The 25,014-nt window shown below is 34.2% G+C and overlaps 1 protein-coding gene across 1 annotated transcript; it reads right to left on the minus strand.

Annotated features, from left to right (window-relative positions):
- Positions 1-338: 338 nt before the first annotated feature.
- AADAC (arylacetamide deacetylase) lies at positions 339-18,541 on the minus strand. Its single transcript, XM_019439874.2, is given in 6 exon segments — positions 339-632; positions 635-938; positions 8,181-8,352; positions 9,431-9,500; positions 11,767-11,989; positions 18,192-18,541. Coding segments are annotated over 6 exon segments (1,209 nt in total). The 5' UTR covers positions 18,342-18,541; the 3' UTR covers positions 339-342.
- Between the last annotated feature and the right edge of the window lie 6,473 nt (positions 18,542-25,014).

The raw sequence follows: 25,014 nt of genomic DNA on the forward strand, positions 1-25,014 counted from the left end.
TGCTCATGCTCTCTCTGCCTCTCAAAAATAAAATAAATATTAAAAACAAACAAACAAAAAAAAAAAAACTAGAGCTGTGAATTAGAGCTAAAGAAATGAGTAACAGCAGCAAGAAAAGAATATACAGGAAAGTAAATATTTTCTAAGGTACAGAAGTGAATAAACAACACTTAGGACAAGAAATAGAGAACTCCCTGAGTTAAAAAACAAACAACATGATGGCTATGAAGACTTTAGAAAGGTCACAGATGATAAACATCAATCCAAACATAACCTTTGATTCTAAGTTGTTTCCTATTCTGGGGCTTATATATATTTTATGGACCCCTCCTCAGATTTTTACTATGGATTTTCACTTATCCAACTCATATACTGATTTTCTACTCTATGTGTAATTTTAAGTGCATAATTGGAAAGTGCTCCATGGAATCCATCCTCAATATGGTTATGGGTCACCTGAACTCCAGCATTCTGAAGTCAGGTGACATACATGATTCCATCATCTCTTAAGACATCATATTGACAGGTGATGACATAGGTCAAGGGTAAACTTCACAATTTGTTGTCATCAGTCAACAAGGGGGATGCCCTCACATCGAGAAATCCTAGATATTTTTTAGCCAACTCAGACGACCATAAGTTGGACTGTTATAAAAGTGCCCTTTCTTAAACTTCTCAGGGAGCAAAGAACTCCAATTAATAAATTTGAACAGATGGCTTGATTCCACTGGTACATGTTGATTGAAGAGCATAGCTTTTGCAAGTGATTTGTCCGTGGTAAAGTATTCACTCCAGAACCTGACCATCAGTGATTTGGGCAGAGGTGGAAAGTGTGAATTTTCCCAATATGATGGTAAATCCATATCAAGAGTCTGAAGAGCAGGATAAATTAAAGACTGGGTCTTGAGTTTGATCTTGACATCCGGGTCATCTATGAGCTGAAAATAATTTAAATAAGTTGCTCAGAAAATAATTTTTATTTAAAAATATTTTTATTTACAAACAGTAGGTGGATATAGGATAAATCCAGAATCTCAAAAAGATAATCAGAAACAACAAAAAATAGATCTCAAAGAACTTTCCAATTTTCAATATTATATTGAAGACTACGTGTCTTAACTTAAATAGTGTGAATATAAACAAAATGATTTGTACAACTTTCCTCATGAGTGGGGAAAGAGATCATCTAATATGTGATTAAAAAGCAAAATATCTACCCTGACAACTAAGAATGGCAATCAGAGGAAACATTTTTTAAGTAAAACAAGTATGTACATATATTATGATATCAATAGGCCTTAACATTTAAAGGAAAGATCATCTAACTAACATTCTAATTTGGCTCTGATACAAAACACATGAATCATAGGCAAAAGTCTAATTCATTTGAATATTTATGTTTTTAAAATATTCAAATTACATTAGTGCATTAACACAAATTTATCTATAAATTAATATGCATATATTTGTGGGGGTATACTAGAGGTTTCTTTTATTAATAGGACACATGATCAAAAATATTTGGAGACCAGTAACATTGAGCACTAAAGTTTAGCAGATGTTTTTGTGTACATTTACTTGGTCCTGCAAGTTGGAATGACCCATTGTGTCTTATAGATTAGCTTCTCAAAGTGTGGTCCCTGGACCATTAGCATCTGCATCAGCTGAGGATTTATTAGAAATTCAAATCCTTGGGTCCTCACCCAGACACACTGACTCAAGTAGGGAGGAACCAGCAATTTATGTTTTAACAAGTCTTTCAGGTGATTCTGATGTATACAAAACCTTGAGATCTGTTAGCATAGGTCACAAGTAGTAATTATTGAAGCCACATGTACTCTTATGCTCCTCAGAGTAAAGTATAATGTTTAAATTTAAGTTTATTTCTAAAAATTTAATATAGAGTTGAAAAAGAAAAGCATTCTGACATTTTTTCATTTGGTATAAATATAACATTTTACACACACACACAGACTTACATACTAGCAACAGCAAATGGCAGCACTGTTTATTTCATTGCATTTAAAGCAAGTTAGTAATTATAGTTTGTAAAATAAAATATTTATAAGCCATTACCATATTGTGTTATGTAAAAATAATTGTTTTATGTAAAAAAAATATGTACTGAAGTTAAATAATCATTTCAGTGTTTTGTCTCAGATAAGTTTACATTCCATTTAGCTCACTATCTAGTATGAAGAACACTGTTTACATTAGCAGATGTGTGGTAATCATTAAATAGGTAGCTAAGAGGTAGCTGATTGAATTAAGAAAAGATACAAAACTATTTTATATTTGACCAATAAATTCAACTTTACAGGTAGGTAGCTAAAATCTTTGAACATGCATATTAAAAGCAAATTGCCTTTGTAGCTAAACATAATACATATAAAATCAAATATATAGCCTTGTAAGACAGAAATTTAAATGTAACTATGTTCAAGGAGTTTATCATATACCCTGAATTGACCACATACCCTCTTCCTCCCCAAAAGGACTGCACTGCCATTTCCTCCTCATCCCCCATTTTATGGTATTTAGTTCTGTGTATTTCTTTAAAATTATACCATTTGTACACATTTAATCAACGTAGTTTACCTGTTTAAGGATGTTCCATCTCCTAGTGAACCAATAATTGTTACTGTGACTTTTACTAAATGCTTTTTCTGCATCTAGTATGATTCTGCTTCCTTTATTAATGTGGTAAAATTCACTTATTTTTGTAAAATGTACTTTTCCTTGCATTATTAGCAACTTGGTCATGGTAAATCTGTATGTGGTATATGTATATTTTTCTAATACTTTATTCATGATGGTAATATCTTCATTTGCTGAATGTGATTGGCCCACTGTTTTCTTTCCTTATGTCAGATATAACATAAACAATGTGCTTCTCTGAAGATAATTAAAGAATGCACACTCTTTTCCTATTCTCTTGAATATTTTGTATTTATTTGGAGTGGTTTCTTTCTGATGTTTGTGTAAATTTCCAGTGAAGTTTCTTAGCAGTACAATTTTTTAATTATTGATTTAATTTAATGATTATAAAATATCTCAGATTGTCATTTCTTCTTCTGTTTTGAAAGTTATATTTTTCTTGGAATTTGCCTATTGTATTTAAATATTATGAAATATCATTTTTACTTTAAAGTTTTTCCAAATTTCTCTTTTAAAGATTACAATGTTCATTCTGAACTCATTGATGGCTAGTTCTTTTTCATATTTTAGGGACTGCAGAATTGTCCCTTTTTCAATCCTGACATTATTATGCCTGACTTTGTTCTTTTTCATGTGTCTTTCCAGAGATTTAAATTTTTTATTAGTCCTTTCAAAGAATTAACTTTTTGCTTTTTGTTCACATTTACTGTAAACTTGATTTTGAATATAATTTCTGTTATCGTTATTATCATCTTCCTTCTATTTTTTTCTTTGATTTTTTGAGTCAAATGATTATTCTAGCCTTTCTTCTTTTCAAACATATGCTTTTAAAATACAATTCCTATAAATATTGTTCTAAATGTGGGGAAAATATATACAAGATATATATTCTATTAAGTACTGGCCCATAGGTAAAAGAATTTTTAAATTTCCATAAAAAGAAGGATGTTTTCTTGTTGGTCTTTTTCTTATTGATTTCCCACATTTTTGCACTGTGGTTAAGAGTCCGAAAGGTGTGATTTAAATTCGGTGATTTTTTGAGTCTTGCTTTACGGACAAGTACTTGGTCAATTTTTAAAAATGATCACATGTACTTGCTTTCTTCCCTGTTCTTTCCAGGTCCCTTGAGTTAAGTGTATTAATCATTATTCCAGTCCTCTATACACTTGTTATTTTTGACTGTTTTTCTTAATTACTGAAAGAGTTCTTTTTAAATCTCTCATTGTGGTTCCGAACATTTGTGTTTTTCACTGTAGTTCTGTTAATATTTTCTTCATATATTTAAGACCATGTTACTAAATCCATACAGATTCAGAGTTGGTATATTTTCTCGATGGTTTAACCTTTTCTGTAATGATGTGATCTTCTTAACCTGGCAGCAATGCTTTTAGATGTTATTTCCAGATATACATATTCCAACCATTTACTTTCAAATTTTCTGCTTACTTACGTTTTTAATCTGACAATATTGGTCCTACAACCAGATTATTTAGACCGCTAATATTTACTGTAATTATTAAAATAATTGATTTTAATCTACCACTTTATTTTGTGAATCCTCCTTCTTTTCTATTTTTTGACTTCTTTCAGATTGGTCGACCTTTTCATTATTCTGTTTTTTTCCTGTAATAGTTTACAAGTTATACCCCATTTCTATTAATTGATTAACTGATTTTGAGACAGAGTGAACAGGGGAGAGGGGCAGATGGAGAGAGAGAACATTTTTTTTTTTAATTTTTTAATGTTTATTTATTTTTGAGAGAGAGAGAGACAGAGACAGACAGAGCCCGAATTGGGGAGGGGTAGAGACAGAGGGAGACAGGGAATCTGAAGCAGGCTCCAGGCTCTGAGCTATCAACACAGAGCCCAGCACGGGGCTTGAACCTGTGAACTGTGAGATCATGACCTGAGCTGAAGTCATACACTCAGCTGACTGAGCCACCCAGGCACCCCTGAGAGAGAGAGAATGTTAAGCAGACTCCATGAGCTTGATGCGGGGCTGGATCCCACAACTCTGGGATCATGATGTGAGTTGAAATTAAGAGTCAGACACTAAGCTGACTGAGCCACCCAGGTTCCTCCCTATTTGTATTCACTAAATGATTATCCTAAGAATTATAAGGTATATTCTTAATCTCTCAAAAACAAATGAAATTATGAAAGACCTATCATTTATTTCTTCTTAGACAATCAAAAGAGCTTGGAAGACTTAAAATCTATCCTCTCCTCCACTCTTGAAATTATGATTTGTTTTTCTCATATTTTAATTTTATATATCTTATTATTTTAAACTTTCCGAGTTTAGGATTTACCTACATCTTAATAAAAAAAGATTTACCTGCATCTTGCCACATTATTGCTCCTTGCTTTTTCCTGTATTATAAACTTTTATCTGCATTTTCATTCTGTCTGAAACACTTATTTAAACCACCTTTTAGTGTGTTTTATTAATAGCAGCTCTATTAGTTTTTGCTTATCTGAATATGCCTTTATTTCTCCTTTATTCTTAAGTAATATTTTTGTGCATCAAAGAATTTGGTTAACGGTAATTTTGTGTTGCACTTTGATGATATTCCACTGACTTAGAACTTACATTCTCGCTATTGAGAAGTAAGCTGTCAGTATGATTTGTACTTCTGTGAAGATACCCTTTTTTCTCTAAGATTTTCTTTCTTTCTTTTTTTTTAGGTTTAAAAAAATTTTTTAAGTAATTTTACACCCAACATACTCACAACCCTGAGATCAAGAGTTGCATGCTTTACCGAATGAGCCAGCCAGGAGCCCCTCTATTTCTTTCTGTTGTATCTTGGGTTATTGATTGTCAACACTTTTGCCTTGTTGTCTGTATATCTAAGTATACATTTATCTCTAGCTATTTATTTAATTTTAACCTCTTAAAAAAGTATGTTTAAGGTTCATGGAGCTTCTGTTATCGGTATCTTGACATCTTTCATCAGCTCTGCAAAATGCTCTAATATTGTTGTATTCTTAAATCTTCCTTTCTCTCCCATTCTTTCCCCTCTGTTTCTGGCATAACATTTAAAAGGCTAGTGGATTTTCAGGCTGTATCTGCTATATTTCTTATCTTCTCTACTGTATTTTCTGTCTCTCTGGGCTTCTATGCTTCATTGTGCATAGTCATCCATGAGTCATATGGCCCATCTTTTAGCTTATAAATGATATCTACAGCTTGTGTAAAACCACTTAAACAATTTATAAAATTTTAATTTTGTTGATTTTATTTTTTTAGTTTTGGACTTTTGTTTGTTTTTCAAAATTCTACTTTTAGGCCAAAATTTGCAATCATGGTTGTGAATTAATTGAAGAAACTTGGATAGTTACTTTATATTCTGTGGCTGATAATTGCAGTATCTGAATTTTGTAAAGTGTCTTTCTTTTGTCTGTTGATTCTGCTTGCTTCCCTTCATGGCTTCTTGTTTACTTTGCTTGGATATGTTTTATTCTGTGCTGGCTACTGATTTTGAAAAATTTTTGCAGGAATAATTTGAAGTCTATTACGATACTATATTTCTTCAGGGAGGATTTTTATACACTGTTAAGTATACTTGAATATCAATTGCTCATCAATTTAATTTAAGTTCAAGGACAGATTTCCCACAACCATTCAGGTGATACAAAGCAAGACTCTAAATGCACATGGTTTGTTTTGTATCATACTCCCCCTAACAATGAGACCATACCTCTTTAGAGCCTCACTTAAAATCAGAAGTACTTCATAAGTGTCCCTGTTTTTTTGGAGGGCCCTGGAATTTGACTGCAACTCTGTAGCTCATCTTGGTTGAATAGTTTTCTTTTGATTCACATACGCCATTAGAGCAGAGAGACATTGAGTGCTAGGTTATCTTTGCATGTGTTTTTTTTTTTTTTTCCATACCCTTTAAAAAACTTTTTGGCCTAGGGGCACCTGGGTGGCTCAGTCAGGTAAGTGCCCAACTCTTGATTTTGGATCAGGTCATGATCTCACAATTTGTGAGTTCAAGCCCCACATAGGGCTCTGTGCTGACAGTGTGGAACCTGTCTGAGATTCTCTCTCTCTCTTCTGTCTCTGCCCCTCCCCTGCTCACTCTATTTCTCTCTGAAAATAAATAAACTTAAAATAATTAAAAACAATTTTTTTGGCCTGGAAATCTTTCATATGTTATTAGCAGTTTAATGCTCTCCAGAATATTATATTTTAATAATTATGGATCAGAATTGATTGGTTCACCACTGTAGAAGTCTGAACTACATAAGAGAAAGGGCTCATTATGTGACATGATAAAAAGAAATTATCTCCAAAAATCCATGTCTTCTGATATACCCTTTGTACTGCATCAAGATGCCTCTCAGAGTGACAATGAGTAGGCAGTAGGGAAGTAAATTTCTGGGAAGTAGCAGAAAATCTGTTCTTCAGTATTTTTTATAAAAATCCCAAAATTTGTATCTTTCCTTTGTCTACAAATCATAAGAAGGTTATTCTGGAGGTATCAATAGCCAAAACTTATATACTTTAAAATGTGTATAGAAATGAATAATCAACAAAATCAAGAGCAAGTTTTGTTTGATTGCATAATAAACTTATGAGCAATATTTATAATTAGAGTTAGTTATTGAATTGCAGATATTCATTTTTAAATCTACAAGTAATTTTTTTTTCATATAAGAACATTTCTTCCATGCCACTGGTGCCTGGTTTAATATTTAGGTCAGATAACCAGTATGAAAAACAATTTTACTCATTATTAGACTAATTATGATTATGTGTCACTTCAAATTAATAGTTAATAGATGCCCAGTTTTGGGGTACCTGGGTGGCTCAGTGGATTAAGCTTCTTACTTTTGATTTTGGCTCAGGTCATGATCTCATAGTTCTTGAGTTCCAGCCCCTGTGAGTGCGGAGCCTGGTTGGGATTCTCTCTCTCCCTTTGTATCTGCCCCTCTCCCACTCACTCTCTCTGTCTCTCTCTCAAAATAAATAAATAAACTTAAAAATATTTAAAAACTAGATGTCCAGTTTGGCTAAATATCATAGAGATAGTGTAATAGTTGGCATCTGAAAATTATAATTCCTTCTGCAAGTAAGTAGTATCTATAAACCTGTTAACATTTTTTGTCTATAGGCAAGATGATTATTCTGATAACAATAGTTTTCATGTAAGTTTTAGTATATGCCATGAAGAATACTGGAATAATCTGATTTTGTAACTATAGTGACTGGTATCATTGGCTGATTGCACAAATACCAGTCCTAATATAACAAAATAGCATAGCACTTAGCCGACATATTAATGATGTTTAAACCAATGACCTGGAAAGAGTACTTTATCATTTTATTTTTTAAAAATCTGACAGAAGGTAGGAATAGAAGCACTCAGGATACAAATGTTCTCTAATGTTGATTTCTATGTATAATCTCTAATTTCTAACATATTAACATAACATAATTTGCATGGATATTTTAATGTTTGAAATAAATATTTAAGGGTAAGATATTTTTAGAAAAAAAAATCTGAGCAACATACCTGTTGAGTCACTGCTGCAGCTAAATTCCCTCCAGCACTGTCTCCAGAAATTCCAATTCTTTCAGGATCCACACCATATTTATCAAGAACATCTTGGTGTAAGAACCACTTTAATGCATTATATACGTCTTCAAATTGATTTGGAAAGTGATATTTAGGGGCTAGTCTGTAGCTGTGGGCAGAATAACAATGTTCGTTAAGCCAATTATTTTTCAAAAAATAAAATGTGTGTGTGGGGGGGCATTCTCTAACCCTTAGAATCATAAGTAAAAACATTTTCTTTAGCAAACCTGGTATTTGAGGTCATTATGAATCCAAAGACAAATGTCATTCTTATGATAATGCTTGCTATAAAAGCCTTTACAAATTTTTACATGTTTACATAAATAAAGGCTTGAATGCAAAACTTGGCTAAGACTTAGGGGAAAAAACTCAGGTGATAATTTCCCTTAAATAAATTTTTACCAGAATGGTATTTTCTTTGTAATCATTTTACTTTATTAGTGACCAATAAATAGCAAACAAACGTTAGGAATTATTCTATTCCAACTTAATCTAATAATCAAGTTGGCAAGTAGTCACTATTATCCTTTTTTTTTTCAGTTTCTTCATTTTTCTATTTATTCCCATTTGTTTTGGTTTTTATTATTAATAATTGATGTAGAATGTTTTTTTGAGAGTAGATTGTGCCTGTATTCCAATACGTTATTTGGTTAGTAATTACATTTAATGGAGGCTTGTACCATGAAATATTCTATACTAATTGTGTTAAATTTATTTGAGCACTTAATCTTTAAAACAACTCTATGATACAGAAAATATTATATGACTCTCAGTTTACATCTGAGAAAACTGAGCTAAAATGGTATTTATCTGGTACAAAGTTATTCAATTAATTCTAGAACCAGCCTTTAAACCTGATTCTCTCACCCTGAAGCCCTCATTTTACTTTGCTAATTAAGAGTAGGCTAGAAATCCAGCAGAGGTCATTTGTCTCTAAGATGCAGTAGTTTAATTTTATTGTAACAGTTTTTTGACTTCCTGTTTTTGATCCCCGCTTGACCTAACTGTACAACTGTTTTCTCTCTGACTCTTTTCTGGTCATGTGAAGTTCATGTTCTCTATTCTCTCACCTTCTCCATTTTATTTGAAACACCCCTAGAATAACCAAGGAATGACTAAGACAGCTTAGAGCATCCTACTCTGTATGGTATCTGGCCCAAACTCTAACAAATCAAGAGTACTCTTACTTGACTGAAATGACAACAACATCAAATCTATCCCCTGTCTGTTTTGACAGAAAGTCATAACTAAACAAAGCTGAAATAAAAGGAAATAAAATCAGAAACTAACCAGTGTATCGATGAGTGTTTCCATCAACACAGAGCTTATAACTATAATTTGTTCCTAACTGAAATGTTCTGGGAAAACTATTTCTAGGATTTCATCATAGGTATAAAACATGAATTCTTCTGCTCAGTGATCCTATGATATACGCATTGTCAACTCTCTTGTCCTTCCCCACATTTCACCCTGGATAACTTAAGCCAAATTCACCCTCTTTAAGATCAATCTCTTCCTCCTTCGTTCAGCAAGTAGTAGGTGGTGAAAGAATAAACACAGACAATTAACCCTCTGGCTTTCAGCAAGTCACATTCTACCACAGACAGGGGCAAGGAGGGCCAGGCATATAAATAAAAAGCAACAATGCAAAAAATATTAGTTGTTTTAATGGAGGGGTACAGAAAGTGTCATGTGGAAATGGCATTAGACTTTATTAAAACTGCCAGAGAAAACTAAAGAAAAGAGGATGTAGGGAAAGCTAAAACCTGATTTATATATTTGTATGTTCTAAGGCAGACAAAAAATGTGTTTTCTGGAGCTTTTTTGGTCTTGTGAGCGGAGTGGGGATGAATCACACATATTTGCTATTGGGATTGGGTAAGTGCTTCCTTTTGCAGATAAGAAAATTTCAAGAAGATAAAATAGAATTTGCCAGTAATGAGAGGAGGGAGAAATCACCAAGTGTTACAAGGGGAAGTATCAGAATATGTAGTTGTCACAAACATTAAATCATGTGGGCCATGAAAAGAAGAGATTCCAAAGTCAGGTACTGAATATTCTTAAGATATCAAATACACACTAAGTTTTAAACTTTTACTTAACATTTATATAAAAAGGTCATTCTTGGGGCACCTGGGTGGCTCAGTTAATTAGGTGACTCTTGATTTTGGCTGAGGTCATGATCTCATAGTCGTGAAACAGAGCCCTGAATCAGGCTCTGGATCCAGACTGGGCATGGATCCTGCTTGGGATTCTCTTCCTCTCTCCCTCTCTGCCCTGCCCCAACACTCTCCCTTCCTCTCCCCACCCCCTCTCTCATAGATAGATAGGTAGGTAGATATATAGATAGATAGATAGATAAATGGTCATTCTTATATTTTGGATTAGAACATAGATTTTTATGTCTTTTTAATATAAAAATAAAAAACATCAAAATTTTGCTTATTGCTAAGTAAGCTTATTCTTACTTAGTTCCTTTCTCTTGGTAAGCATATTCTCATTCTTCAGTAATACTGTGATGAAAAGATTTTTAAAGAAGGGCTTTGGGTAACAGGGACTCATGGAAACAAACTGAGGCATGGCATTATCAGATTTTGTCTTAGAAACCTCACTTCATTGCCAGCTAAGGCCTTTACTGCCTGTATTTGTAGAAAATCATAGAGAGGATCACATCCTTTCCTACTTTGATTTATGTTTCCCATCTACATCACTCCATCAACACCTCTTTTCTTCTTGTCGCAGAGTGTGTTTCTCTTCCTATGTGTTGCCAATCCTTCTCCTCTGTACTAAGTCCAATTTCATCTCATATCTTCTAGATCAGGCAAACCTCATTCCATCCTCCAGCCCCCTCCCCTTTTCTGCAACATATTTCTATTAACCCCCACCTTTACCTTGAGTTTACAAACATGTTCATAGATCTCCTACAGGTAGATATAAACAAAATATAAAACATGCTTTCATACATAAAATAAAATATAAAACTTTATATTATATAAAGTAACATGATATATATTACATATTTAACATTTATGTAAATATTAAAAATACATAAAATTGAAATACACATTTTTTATATAAAATAAAGATAAAATACTCATACTCAACTCTTCTTTTCCATCTAACACCTTTCTCATTTCTTTCCATATCTACGCTGATTGAAAGACTAGAGTCACATCTCCATTTCCTCATTCCTCATTCAGTATTCAATGTACTCCATTTTGGTTTCATTGCAACATCCCATCATTTCTGCCATTAACAAGTTCAATAATAAATTTCTAAGTTCATGAAACACTTTTCTTTCTTCTGAAATTTGCTACAGCCTTGGCTATTGATTATCCCTTTAAGAAAGAGATTTAACATAATTCCTTTAAACTAACAGAGCTCAAAGAAATGAATTTCAGACAACTGAAGTGTTAGCTTATCTGGGATGTTTAACAATATATCTTCTTGATATGTTGAAATCACCATCTTAATACAATGTGTGTTGTATGATAAACTACAATTTCTAACAAGGGGCACATACCAGCACTCCCCAAACACCAACCACCACCGTGAATATAAAATAAGCCTCTTCTTAGTCTCTCCGGCTTTCATTTTGGTACATATATGCAGACAGGAACATTGTTGAAAGTTGTCTCCATCACAGTGACATTTTCATCAGATGTGGGTGGGACTTCTTGAAAGCTCATAAAGAACATTACAATGTTCATGGCATGGTTGATTCCCAATAGTTCAATAAACAGAACCTAAAAGGGTGGGGGGAACCACACCAGGTTACACATAGCAAATATCAATATTATTTATGGAATGTAGGAGTATGCTATATGCTCCCAATGGTCCTGCGTCATACTGTCACAGGTAAATCTGAATGCCATGGTTAGAAATTTCCATGACTGGAAATTCAGACTTTTTACCATAATAGTTGCTTTAGATTTAAAAAAAGATATGTAAAGAATTATTCAGGTATTACAACTTGGTGGGTTCTAGGCTTCCTACTTTGAGCACAAAGATCAACAGGGTAAGTTCCCTACTTTAAATAAGCTCAGAGTCAAGTGGGAGAAATGGATATATATAAGCAGTTATAAAGCAACATAATTGCATAACTGCATGTCTCATAGACATGTACAATGAACTTTGGCAAGGGCCAATGGAAAGGTAAACTAGCTGCCTGGATGTGAGACCTAGGGAAGAGTTTTCAAATAGTAGGTGACCTCTGATACGGAACAAAGTTTGGCTGAACAAAGGAGGAAGTCTCACTCTAGGGCAAAATTAAAGACACAGGTACACTCCTACTTCAATCAGAGAAATGCAGGTAGCTTAGTAAAGCTAGGAAGTCAGGTCCCTACAAGGATGCATAAAAGAAAAAGGACCTCAAAAGGTAATTGGGAGCCAAACCATGATCTATAATGTTGGAATTCCAAGAATCAAAAAAATTGTTTTCCAACCTTACGTTGGAAACATGTGGAGTATGGTCCTAAGTGATCGATTAAAGAGTTGGGTCAACCTCTGTCCCACTTAATGGAGATAAATGCAAAGGGAATAAACAAAATTATCTAATTTCAACACCAAATCATCCCCATGTTCCTGAAAGGTAGGTCAGGGAGATACATTTCCCAGAACTCCTTGCCAGGTTAAATTGTGTTACACAGAGGCACTCTTGTAAGACTGATAGGGTAGAAATAAAGAAAAAGCCATTATTTCCTCTGAGCCCCTATGGATATTTATGTGAACATTGACAATTATGTGGCTTTCCGTACCTCTGGTTGTCCTTTTGAGAATTACCAGTTCAGTGATGCAAGCAGCTTCAAGTACTGGTGGCTTCCCTTCACCCCACACTCTAAAGGTTGTATACCTCAAATTCTATATTCTCAAACTGTTCCTATTGGGATATTTATAACAGTATCTATATTGTAAGAAAACAATGATTGATAGAGAATATAGCCCAGAAGTTCTCAAGAAAGGAGACCATTTAAGACACGTGCTGGAATTAGATAACTGACCTGGTTAGATTTACAGCTAGTAATTGTCTCATTGCTAATGCAAAATAGAATCTGTTCACACATGAAATGTAGTAGCAAAAACGTTATTAAATTAACAACTGTAATAGTTCTTATTAAAGGATAGTTTTGAGAGATCAAGTAGCTATTGCAAAAAAATATTATGGTGAAAATAATGAGTTCAAGCACTAAGCACTAACTGAACTTGAAACATTACTGAAAGAAAAATTACATTCTCAGTTATTTAGGTTTTCAGTTCAAGTTACAGTCAGTAAAGCAGATACTCTGTAAACTTTCCCTAGAAGAAATCTCATCTTTAACAGCTCTAAAAGCAGAACCAAAGTTTGATCTTGTAAATTGTAGAATTGCCATGCAAGGTAAAGTCACCATCCACCAGACATTTTAAAAGCTTGGTCTAAGTTATTATGTGGGTGATATTCTGAGTAGATTACATACAATTTATATGGGTTCCGAACATCCTCAACTCCCAAATCCTCCCAGACCTCCCCTAGTAGAAGCAACAGAAACCAGCTTCAGTAGTAGAAGTATTTAAGGAAAATGAGGCACCAAATTTCCCAGCTATTGGAGGGGAAGAAATCCAAAGGCTGAGGGAAATAGTAATATCTAATATCTAATTTGGTATTGTAAATAAATATCTAATTTATTATTGTAATCCATAACCCACTGCAACACTGTGTATTCAGCAAACTCCAGAGGATATCTATACAAAGACATTGAGAAATATATTAGTGAGTGGAACCTTAGCATCTTAGCATACCAAAAGAAATGAGAAAAGATAGTATAAAATCAACTAACAGATTGATGACAGGTTGATAAATACTAACAGCTACACACACACACACACACACACACACACACACACACACACATATAAATATGCACTCACATGTATATAATGCACTATATATATATTTATATTAAGTTATAGATCTCATTAATATCTAAGTCTAGCCCATGTACAAATCTGTATTTATATGCACATCAATATCCATGTCTGTTTCTATCTCTATAAAACTTTTAGGTATTTTTCCAGAAATTTTACTTGAACATGATTTTCAATATTTATTTTATCCAGGATTGCCAAGGTTCAGCTGGGAAATTTTTTCATATGGTTTTATCTGGCTATAAAATCACAAGCATACAGTGATAACACAGGCAGTTGTATGGAGATGGATTATAAATAACAATAATATTTACTGTGTTTAGTTTTTGCCAGGTACTGTGCTTGTTCCCATTCAATTCTTACTAAGACCTGGTAAGTAGTAATATATTCCAGATTTTCAGTTGAGTACACTGAGATGGGAGAGTTTAAAATTTCTGTTCATGTCCACCTAGGCAGTAGATGCTGGATGTGGAATTAAGTCCAGGTCTGACTCTGGAGCAGATGTCACTCTTGACTGGCCAGTATGCCATCTCTTAGTGACCATCACTGCAAAAGGCCCATTGAAGAAGACAGAGCATGACAGTGGATGCAGCAGTCAAGGATCCCTCAGTATCCATAGAACTTTGACGGGTATGAGAGAAAACACAGAAACCTAACTCTTTGGCCACCTTGCGGCTGGCCCAGGGTCCAGCAGAATGGTGTTATATTTTATGACCAGCTGCATTTTCCAATCTATGAATGCTACATCTGGGTGTGTGTTTAAGCATCAAACAAACACCCCCTCCTTACTGATGCCCAGCAGCTATTCCAAAGGGACTTCAGTTGTTAGACTCACAAAAAGTATACACTTTCAAGAAATGACTGCCCTCATGTTACAATTGCAGCCAGAAGTGTAGAACTTCATGCAGAGTGAACTGCAAATGCCTGACAGGCTTTGGGAGGCCAATTATTCTAGCTATGAGTGTGCTTTAGGTCTTCTCCATATTTTGGATATACTCCGCATACAGATATCACCACACATGCTGACCATGCCCCCAAAACTTGGGCGTCTCCTACAATTGCTCCTGTCTACAATTACACAAGGGGTGGAGACTTGTACCTCCAGTAGACCATTTTCTGTCATTTATTTCTATGTTATTTCTACAGTGTTAAATAATGTTCTCCATTTTTCAGCTGGGTGTGACTTTTGCACAAACACTCCAACCAATTAACAAAAAATGTCTGAAGAAATCACATAAATATCAGGCCTGCTGATTTTAAATGTTAACACAGAAAAGCGATAGATTGTTTAAGCATTAATTTATTTAGTTTTAACAAATTTAAAATTTCTACAACCTACGACATAAAGTAGGTATCAACACAACATTTTCCGCATGGAGGGAATATAGTTGGCCCTCTGGCTTTAAATAAAAGCTAAGTACAGAAAATATAAGGCCCTCTTTCAAAACATAAGTCACTGGACTCAAGTATTTTATCTGCAAAATATGAGACTGTTTAGTTCAAATAAATATCTTTTTAAATGATAGAAAATGGTCTATGTTATGCAAGTTAAAGAAAAGGACTTAGTTATAGAAACAGTAATTGTCACATGTTGTATAAGACAGTACTAGGTATAAAATTTTGTAAGATGACTTTATAATCTCACAAACTTTTGGATCCTACTAGAGTGTAATAAATGTATAACAAGAGACTAGGAAGCCATCAGTATGTTAAAAATAGTGTCTGTTGTCCCTGGAGTCTGAACTGAATAAGAAGGGCTTTACAGTTTCTTTAATTGTCTTCCCTTTCATGAAGTCTGATGAGTTAGAGCATTAAGTTAATGGATATATCTTCTCAAATCATTTACTGTTTTTACACTAACTCTAAACCCTAAAAGGATTTTTAATGTAAATTTGAGATATCAAATTATAAACAAAAAAAACATTCCGACCAACTCTGGAATTTATACCTTTCAGTTTATGGACAAAATGATTTCTTGCATCTTTATCATCCAAAGATCTATCATCTAAAGGAAAAATAGTAAAACTGAATTTCTGATGATCCAAATTTAAGAAACAGTGCTATGACTTTGGCTGCACCCAAGTTACAGATCTGCATATCAATTGTAGGTATTCAGCAATTTGAAAACTAAAAAGATAATTGGGCCTCAAAGTGTTCATCCTTTATAGGCCAAAGAGTAGCAAAACGAAATAAGCAGGGCTAGAAGAATCAATGCCAAATGTAGGAAAAGAACAGAGATGATAAAACCAGTATTTTTAAAAATGGTCTCAAACCTAGGGAACTTCAAATTGTCCCGATACAAATAAGGAAAACCTTGTAATCTGGTATAATGATGGAAAACACTTTCACAAATGCTTATAACCTCAACCCTGAGATAGAGCTGACAGTGTTATGTTATTTGATTATAATGTTACTTCTTACCAAGACGAGATGCAACCTCCAAGTCCTTTCAAGGTGATGCTGAGCCATCTATCAAAGTTGGCATTTTGGTTAATTATATTTGATATTTCTATTCCAGGAGACAATGCTACATCACAGACAAGTTGACAGGTGATTATATTCAGTGACTTCCATTTTTCTTCATCATTGAATTATTAAAAGTTTGAATTACTATTCAAACAGCTTCCAACTCATGAAGAAAACAAATTAGAAAAAAAAATTGCTACAAAGTGGATGATATACTACACAGTATTGCAGAATGGATTTTAAGAATGGTATGAAGAAATATCACAAAGGAGAAATATACATACTCATAGAGGACATGGACATATTTGGTGGTGATCACTAGTCAAAACAAGGAGGTGACTAAAAACTGGTACTGGTAGAACTTAGAAGAGGAATATATAATGAAAGACAAAATAATTTCAGAAATAAACACTAAGTTGAAAGTAACACAAGGTATTATATACGATAGAAATGAGAAAATCAAAAGGAAGAAAAAATGTAGGAAAAGATTAAAAAGTACTAGGAGGGAAAATGACACCATTTTTGAAGACATACAGAGAGGATCGTGTATGTATTTACATGTGTATATATGTATATATACACACAAAATTAATCTAAATAATAAAATAAAACAAAACTATAGACCAAAATAAATATTTTAAATAAAATTCAAGAATAACTTATAAAAGATAAAGAGTTGAAGCTATACTCCAGTGAAACTGACCCAAATCCAACAACATACTTGCTAACAAAATTACTACAAATGATCAAATCACTAATAAAATGAAAATAAGACAAGTCTTGCACTTATTCAGAGCTACATTAATGCCAGAAGAGATATTTAAGAACACCTTTAAAAATTCAAGGAAAGAGATAATGAGCCAAGTGTTTAATACACAGGTTAACTGTTCTCAAATTATTATTATTCTAATTTTTTTTTGTTTTTTGCTCCAGAAGGCAGTTTGCTACACGATGTTTAAAGGAGATGAAAAAAAAAAAGCTTCAATTTCACATAATGAGCCTTACTAGAAAAGAACCACAAGTCTTTGAGGAGCAACTGGAGACACTGGATAGGGCAGCCAGCTGCCCTGTCACCTTAGCAGGTCATGCTTTACAACTGGAAATCATGTACATCCAGTTTCCTTTGGCTTTTTACCAGCTGACTTGTTTACAAATATTTCAGTATGAATGCATTTGCATGCTTAAATACAAGGTTATTGCACAGAATTCTGTAACTAATCACAGCGCTAGCCAATCTTACTGTTTCTGAAGTTCACACTTCAAAGTGCTTCATTTGGGCAGGATTCATGCCATGAAACTCACGATATGACTTTTTGTCGGTCTTCCTGTCTTTTAATATTTAAAAGATCACATTTGTCTTTTAATATTTAAAGTTAAAGCTACTTGACTACTTCCTTCATATTTGTTCTATTAGGGGTCTGCATTAAGGAATAGTTAAAATAAAAAAAAAGTTTTTAAAATCAGCAAGCCAGTTTTACGAACAAAATTTCCAAGACAGAAATTTTTTTTAAATAACAATAATACAAATACTTTCTCCTGATTAAACTGTTAAATAGTCAGTCAATAAAGCTCTATAATTACCAAATCTGTTGAAGTTTTCATATATGTGTTAACCAACATTAGTTTCCATGGCTCCTCAATGTTATCTGGGACAGGTATATAAACATAATATGCCCCAAGAACCCCCATAATCAGAAGTAAAATGGTCTTTCTTCCCATGATGGTTCTCATCTGCTCTTTTGACTTGGTGACACGGCAAATACACTTGAAATATTCAGTGGCTGAAAATTACACCCACGTTTTGGCACCCTCATAAAGTGTCATCTAACTTCCAGAACACAAATTCCACTGCTTAGTCTGTCATTTCATTGGCTGTCCTGTTACTAAGTTTACTCATTAAACTTAGTAACAAGTACAAAGAACTCTTCTGTTGCAAATTTTATCATATCCAACAGCCTTTATTATGTTGCTAGTCAAGTCAGTAAACAAACATGTATTGCACAGTTACTAGGTGTAGTAACTACTAAAGAATAGGCCATGATCAAATATAAGAAACTCAGTATATGCTTCAAATAACAAATCTCAGAGTTGGGGAGAACCAACAAATATTTTAAAAGTATTGAGAGCTTTTACAAAGTAATATAGATATGGTCATATGTATTTTGTATTACTTTTATTGTCTTGCTACAATTAAAATTACCAGTGAATAATAATCATGTTAAAATTATATAATAATCATGGAGAGAGCTAACAGTTTTTGACTACTTACTCTGATCCAAGAAAGTGTACTAAAACAATTAAAACTTATTTAAAGTTCAAAAGTATTGTCACATGAGAGAGAGAGAGAGAAAGTGAGACAAAGTTCAGAAACTTGTGCAAGCTCATTCAACAGTATGGAGTGAAATCAGTACAGTCCTCTAAGAGTGCACATTAAAACCTCACTTGTCCCAGTCTTCAATTAGTCTCAGATTACAGATAAATACCTGAAATTAAGAAGATTAAGTAACTTGTCAAGGTCATACAAAATCAAGTAGCAGTGTTAGAGACACTTATTGTTCACTAAATACCCCTGTAATATTTAGATCCCTTCTCTTGAGGTGAAGTGAGGTTATGGGGCTAGTGCTGGTAAAAAGGACCTGATAGAAAGTCATTTGTCATTTCCAGACAGAAGTAGTTAAGTAAGATCCAAAGACCTGGAAACCATTTGTTTTTGTTTTGCTTCCAAGATTTTATTAAAACTCAAATTAGTTAACATACAGTGTAGTACTGGTTTCAGGAGTAGAATTCAGTGATTCATCACTTACATATGACACCCAGTGCTCATCACAAGTGCCCTCCTTAATGCCCACCTCCCTCTAGCAACCCTCAGTTTGTTCTCCAGAGTTAAGATTCTCTTACAGTTTGACTCCCTCTCTCAAACCATCTTTTAAAATGGTAGGATCACAAAATGTAAGTAGTTTGGATTGCTAAGGGACCCAAGAGTTTAAGTGCTCAAACTCCAGAAGCATTTTCTTGTGGAGCAAGTAAATTTCATGCCAAGTTTAAAATATGTGACATAATCCCCATATCACTTTAAATATATTATATTACTTAGCTCTCATATCAACAGTGGAATGTAAGAACTAAGACTATGAAAAGTTTCTTTCCCAAGATCACTTCATTGCATATTTCCAAAGCTTTCATTTTAGCCTAGATCCTCAGGCTCTGAGGTCTTTATTCTTAACTCTGCAAATTAACGAGAAGGGGAAATCCATAGGAGTTGGTCATGTCCATGTAGTGTCACTGTTAATTTTATTCAAAAAAATTCTTGAACTTCCAGGACTTAGATCCTTTTTTACCTACTTGTATCTGTCTTATCTAACCACACCCAGGGAAGGCACTGATATCAGCTTCTCTTTCCATACTTAGTTCATCTGGGACACAGATTTATTTTGGACATAATAAATCCTTCAAGAAAGTTGAGAGGATTTTGATATACAGGACATGTGGACTAAAGTATAATCAATACTTCAATTACTTGATAACACTTCAAGTCTGTTTACTGTCCATCTTGACAGAAAATCATATCTATAGAGTTTAAGTAAAATAAGACAAAATCAAAATATTAATGAGAATTAATAAATCATGTGATTTGATTTTTTCTTCATAGAAAGCCTCCCATGATAATTTCGTATTTCTACAATTTATATTGAAATCCTAGGAAGAAAATCTAACAGTGATCCCAAACATCAACTAATACTGCTCAGGGATTCTTTGACTTGCTCATGATTAGCTTTCTAAGCCCCATTCTGTCCAGTCCCATTCAAATCCTATACCAGCATCCAGCATCAATGTAGCTGTCTTCATTCAATGTGACTGACATGGTGTTAGTTGCTGGGAAGGCCAAAATGAAATACGTTTTCTGATTTCAAAGAGCTCATATTGTGGGGGCACATATGTACACATGAACAGCCCCTGCCTTGAAAAGAGGAAGGTGCTAAAGGAATTCTATCAATTTTGAAATCTTTTATGAAACAAGATAAATACAAGAGCTACAAATATGCAAATTATAAAGGTTTATGGCAAAGGTTACACTGAGCCACGTGTTTGGGTAAGGGTAATGGGTTGGTAAGTTAGAGAAAGTAATACTTTCCAGCTAAAATTCTTTTCAAATAAAGAGTCCTTTATTTAGTAAAGGAGTAAAGTAATCCTTTATTTAGGATTCTTTTCAAATAAAGAGTCCTTTATTTAGTAAAGTAATGAAGGAGATTTAGTAAATACAATTTTTAAGAGAAATTTCTCAATTTAACATATAACTATTCTTTTATACAAGTTTTATCTTAATTAATATGCAATTATGGCTGACTGCATTTTGTTCAATTTGTTGTTGATTAACTGAACTGATCCATAGCAGCTAGACTTTGGGTGTATGTGTTTGTTTACCATCTAGAAGTTGGATGAGCCCCTCCTTCTGCATTACCAATGGGATTCCCACATAGAAAGAGGGGGTATAAATGAAAACTTTGGATTTGTAGCATTACTCACTAAATACTGCATTTTACATCAACTGCTCTTGCATTAGTGCTCTGAAAGAACCATGATCTTAATAAACTTGCTAAGTCAGATGAATGTAAGTAGAGATTTTTTCCAGGCCAAAGAATAATGAGACTTGGTTAACCAATAGTGTACAGACCTATGGATTCATTTCCCCTAGACTTTGAGCTCATTTTCAATCTTCAATCATTAGTTACCATTACCTCCATCAGCCATTCTTTCTTCTTTTCCTTTCTAGCACTTAAAACTTTGACTTTTTCCCCTCAGAAAACTACACAGTGCAATTTCTTTCTGTCATGTGTAGTGTTGTCTGGCAATAAAGTTATCTTCTGAAAAATGTTCTATTTATGTGCATTCACTTGGGAAGAGTAGGAGACAGAATTAAATGACTATTTGAGACCCAGCAAAAGGAAGTAATATTTGAAGAGTGCCTATCAATGTGCCAGGTTCTGTGGCATGAGTTTTAAAAAATTTCTTCATTCAATTTTTACAAATATTTTATGAGTTGTGTATTATTTTACCAATTTTTACTAATGAGAAAGTTGAGGATCAGGGAGGAATAAGGACTTTGCCCGTGGTCACAGAGTAAAGGGTTTGTTAAACAAACACAGTGACTCCTAGTTCTTGACTCTCCTACCAAGAACCAGGATCTAAAACTAGATATGTCTGACAACAAAACTTCTGCTCTTTCTTTTACTTCAGTGGTTTCCTACACTCTTCTACCCTCAAAAGAGTTAAGGAATATCATTCCATTAGTAATGATGATTCACAGTGGGGGTTATATTCAACTGAGACAGTCAAGTATCCCTTGAACAAAGCATCAAACCCTTAATGGTGCAGTGATTTGGGAAGAGAGTAACACAGAGATTCTTTTAAAAACCTCTTAAATGATTCTGTCATGGCCCTTCCTCCCAGAGCTTATATTAAGAATCACTATTTTATGGGCAGCTGGGTGGCTCAGTCAGTTAAGCGTCTGACTGCGGCTCAGGTCATGATTTCATGGTTTGTGGGTTGGAGCCCACCATCAGGCTCTGAGCTAATAGCTACTTAGGATTCTGGGTCTCCATCTCTATCTGCCCCACCCCTGCTTGTGCTCTGTCTCTGTCTCTCAAAAATGAATAAATGTTAAAAAAAAATTAAGAAGCACTATTTTATATTGTTCTACCTCTATGAAAACACTCTTAGTTAAATAGTTCTAACTTAGATTTAATAGGAGTAGGACAGTGAAAACTTAATCCAGCTGATGAAAGTGAAAATCTGGATAAGTGATTGGGAAATATGAAATTGTATATCAGTCAAATGTTTTTAACTGAGACTATGTTATTATAGAAAAAAAAAAAGCTTCAAAAAATCTTCCTTAAACTTGCCAAAGTAGTTTGGACACCAAGAAAACAGAAGCTCTCTAGTTTGGACAACCTCTTTTCTACTAACCACCTAAAGTGTCATGAATATGTATTAGCCTGTTTCTAAGTGTTTTTCTCACAGGTCCCCTTGTGAAAAAAAATTGTAATATAGATTTTCAAGAAACAAATTAAGTATTACTCAAATATAAAAAATAACAGTAGAATAAAATGCAAAGCACCTTTTTCTCTGTCCTCTTTTTGACTTGTTTTAAGTATATTGTAAACAAAATTTAATTTAAAAGAAGCCAAGGAGGAGCCAAGTTAGATGAACAGCATGGAAGTTTTTTGTGTGTCTCTCATCCATGAAATACAGCCAGACCAACACTAAACCATACTACACACCTAGAAAACTGATTGGAGGATTAACACAACAATCTGCACAACCTCAACTACAGAATTCAGCAGGTACAAGGCACAGAAAAGTGAATTTGGGGAGCGAGAAGCCACGGAGGGTAGGGAACTGCTTTTGCGGGAGGAGAGAGGACACAGACTGGGAAGTGGGGGGGGAGAATACGGGAAAAGCACCCCTCCCCAAAAGCAGCTGGAGAGAAAGTGGAAAATTGGAAACAGCCACAGGGACTAAACTAAAAAGGGAGAAAGGAGAGGGTTTAAATTCCATTAAAACTGTAAACAAGGGGAGGGCAAAGGCTGCAACTCCGCAGCTTGATACCTGGCAGTGCTCTGGTGTGAAGGGCGAATCCCCAGGAACAGAGTGGGGTCTGGGAGGTTCTCGGGCCGCATGGGGAAAAGCGGTTCCACTGCTGGAAGGATATTTGGTAGAGACTGCTGAAGCCACCTGGTCCCAGCAGACCCCAGAAAATGGCAACATTCACTGATGCTGGAACAAGGTCATTAAGGGTGAGGCCTGGTGCCAGATGTGTGTTGTGATTTTCCATAATCCCTGAGACGCTGCTGCTACACTATCTTGTGAACTTTCTCTGGGGTGGGCAGGCCGCAGTCTCGGGGCACCGGCAGCAGCAGGGTCCAGCGGGCATTCCTGGGTGCAGCTGACATTCAGCCATTGCTCATTCAGCCATTGCTCAGTGAGACCCTCCCACAGAGGGGCAGAACGGGTCAAAGCCACAATCCTTCAGAAGTAAGGGGCCGGGGAAAACAGCTGCATCTGAGACAAAATTCGGGAGAGAGGTACCACCTGGGGCCTTGTCACAGACAGTGAAAAAGTGGGGAGTGAGGGCACAAAACCTGAAGACAGAGGACAGGTGCGCAATTGCTAAACCGGGAGAACAGACTGGGTAGCTGGGTGGTGCCATTTTCACTGCTCTCATGCATGCGCATATGCACCTAAAGCTCCAGAGACTCCACCTCAGTGGGGTAGCAGCGCCATCTAGTGGAGAGCGAAGCTGTTACACTGAGCCCCGCCCAACTGGGCCAACTTTGCCCTTCAAGAACAGAAGTCTCACCGCTGGCTTAGTTTATGGACTATAAAATGCTACAGAGACTGACTTCTAGGGAAAATGAAGTGATTTCAGTCCTACTTCAATCTGTTAGCAGGTTCATCTATTCAATTTTCTTTTTTTCCTCTTTTACACTTCTATTCTTTTTCTTGAATACAGAAAGAAAAAAATTTTATTTTCAATTTTTATTAAAAATATTTTTCTTTAATTTTTATACTGTATTTTTTACTTCTGTGTAAATTTTTCCAAATTCTATTTTACTTCCATTATTTTATGTTAGTCTACTTCAGTGTATTCACCTTTTCAAATTTTCAAACAAGTTCCTTTTTTTTTCTTTTTCATTTCTTTTATTTTTCTTGAATGCAGAAAGAGAAAAACTTAATTTTTACTTTCAATTTCTTTAAAAATATCTTAATTTAATTTTTTACCATATTTTTTTGCTTTTATGTAAATTTTTCCAAATTCTATTTTACTTCCACCATTTTATTTTAATCTACTACAGTGTATTCACTTTTTTCAAAAATGCGAATGATTTTTTTCTTTTTTTCTTTTCTTTCTATCTTTTTTCTATTTTTCATTTCTTTTCTCTTGGATACAGAAAAAGAAAAAAATCCTATTCAATTTTAATTTTTTATTAAGAATATTTTCTTTATTTTTTTCTACAATATTCTTTACTTTTGTGTATATTTTTTTCAAATTCTATTTTACCCCATCATCTCATTTTACTCTACTTCAGTGTATTCATTTTTTCAAATTCTCAAATAGTTTCCTTTTTTTTCTTCCCCCCCTTTTTCTCTCATCTGTCAAACTACTTTCAACACCCAACCAAAACACACCTAGGATCTACCATCATCTATTTGATTTGTGTGTGTGTGTTTAAATTTTAATATATTTTTTTAATTTTTTTAATTTCAATTTTTCTACCTCATTAATTACTTTTCTCACTTCAAAATGACAAAATGAAGGAATTCACCCCAAAAGAAAGAGCACAAAGAAACGACAGCCAGGGACTTAACCAACATAGATACAAGCAAGATGTCTGAACCAGAATTT

The sequence above is a fragment of the Panthera pardus genome, unplaced genomic scaffold (assembly GCF_024362965.1).
Source record: "Panthera pardus isolate Hobbes unplaced genomic scaffold, ASM2436296v1 HiC_scaffold_16, whole genome shotgun sequence".
Taxonomy (NCBI): Eukaryota; Metazoa; Chordata; class Mammalia; order Carnivora; family Felidae; genus Panthera; species Panthera pardus.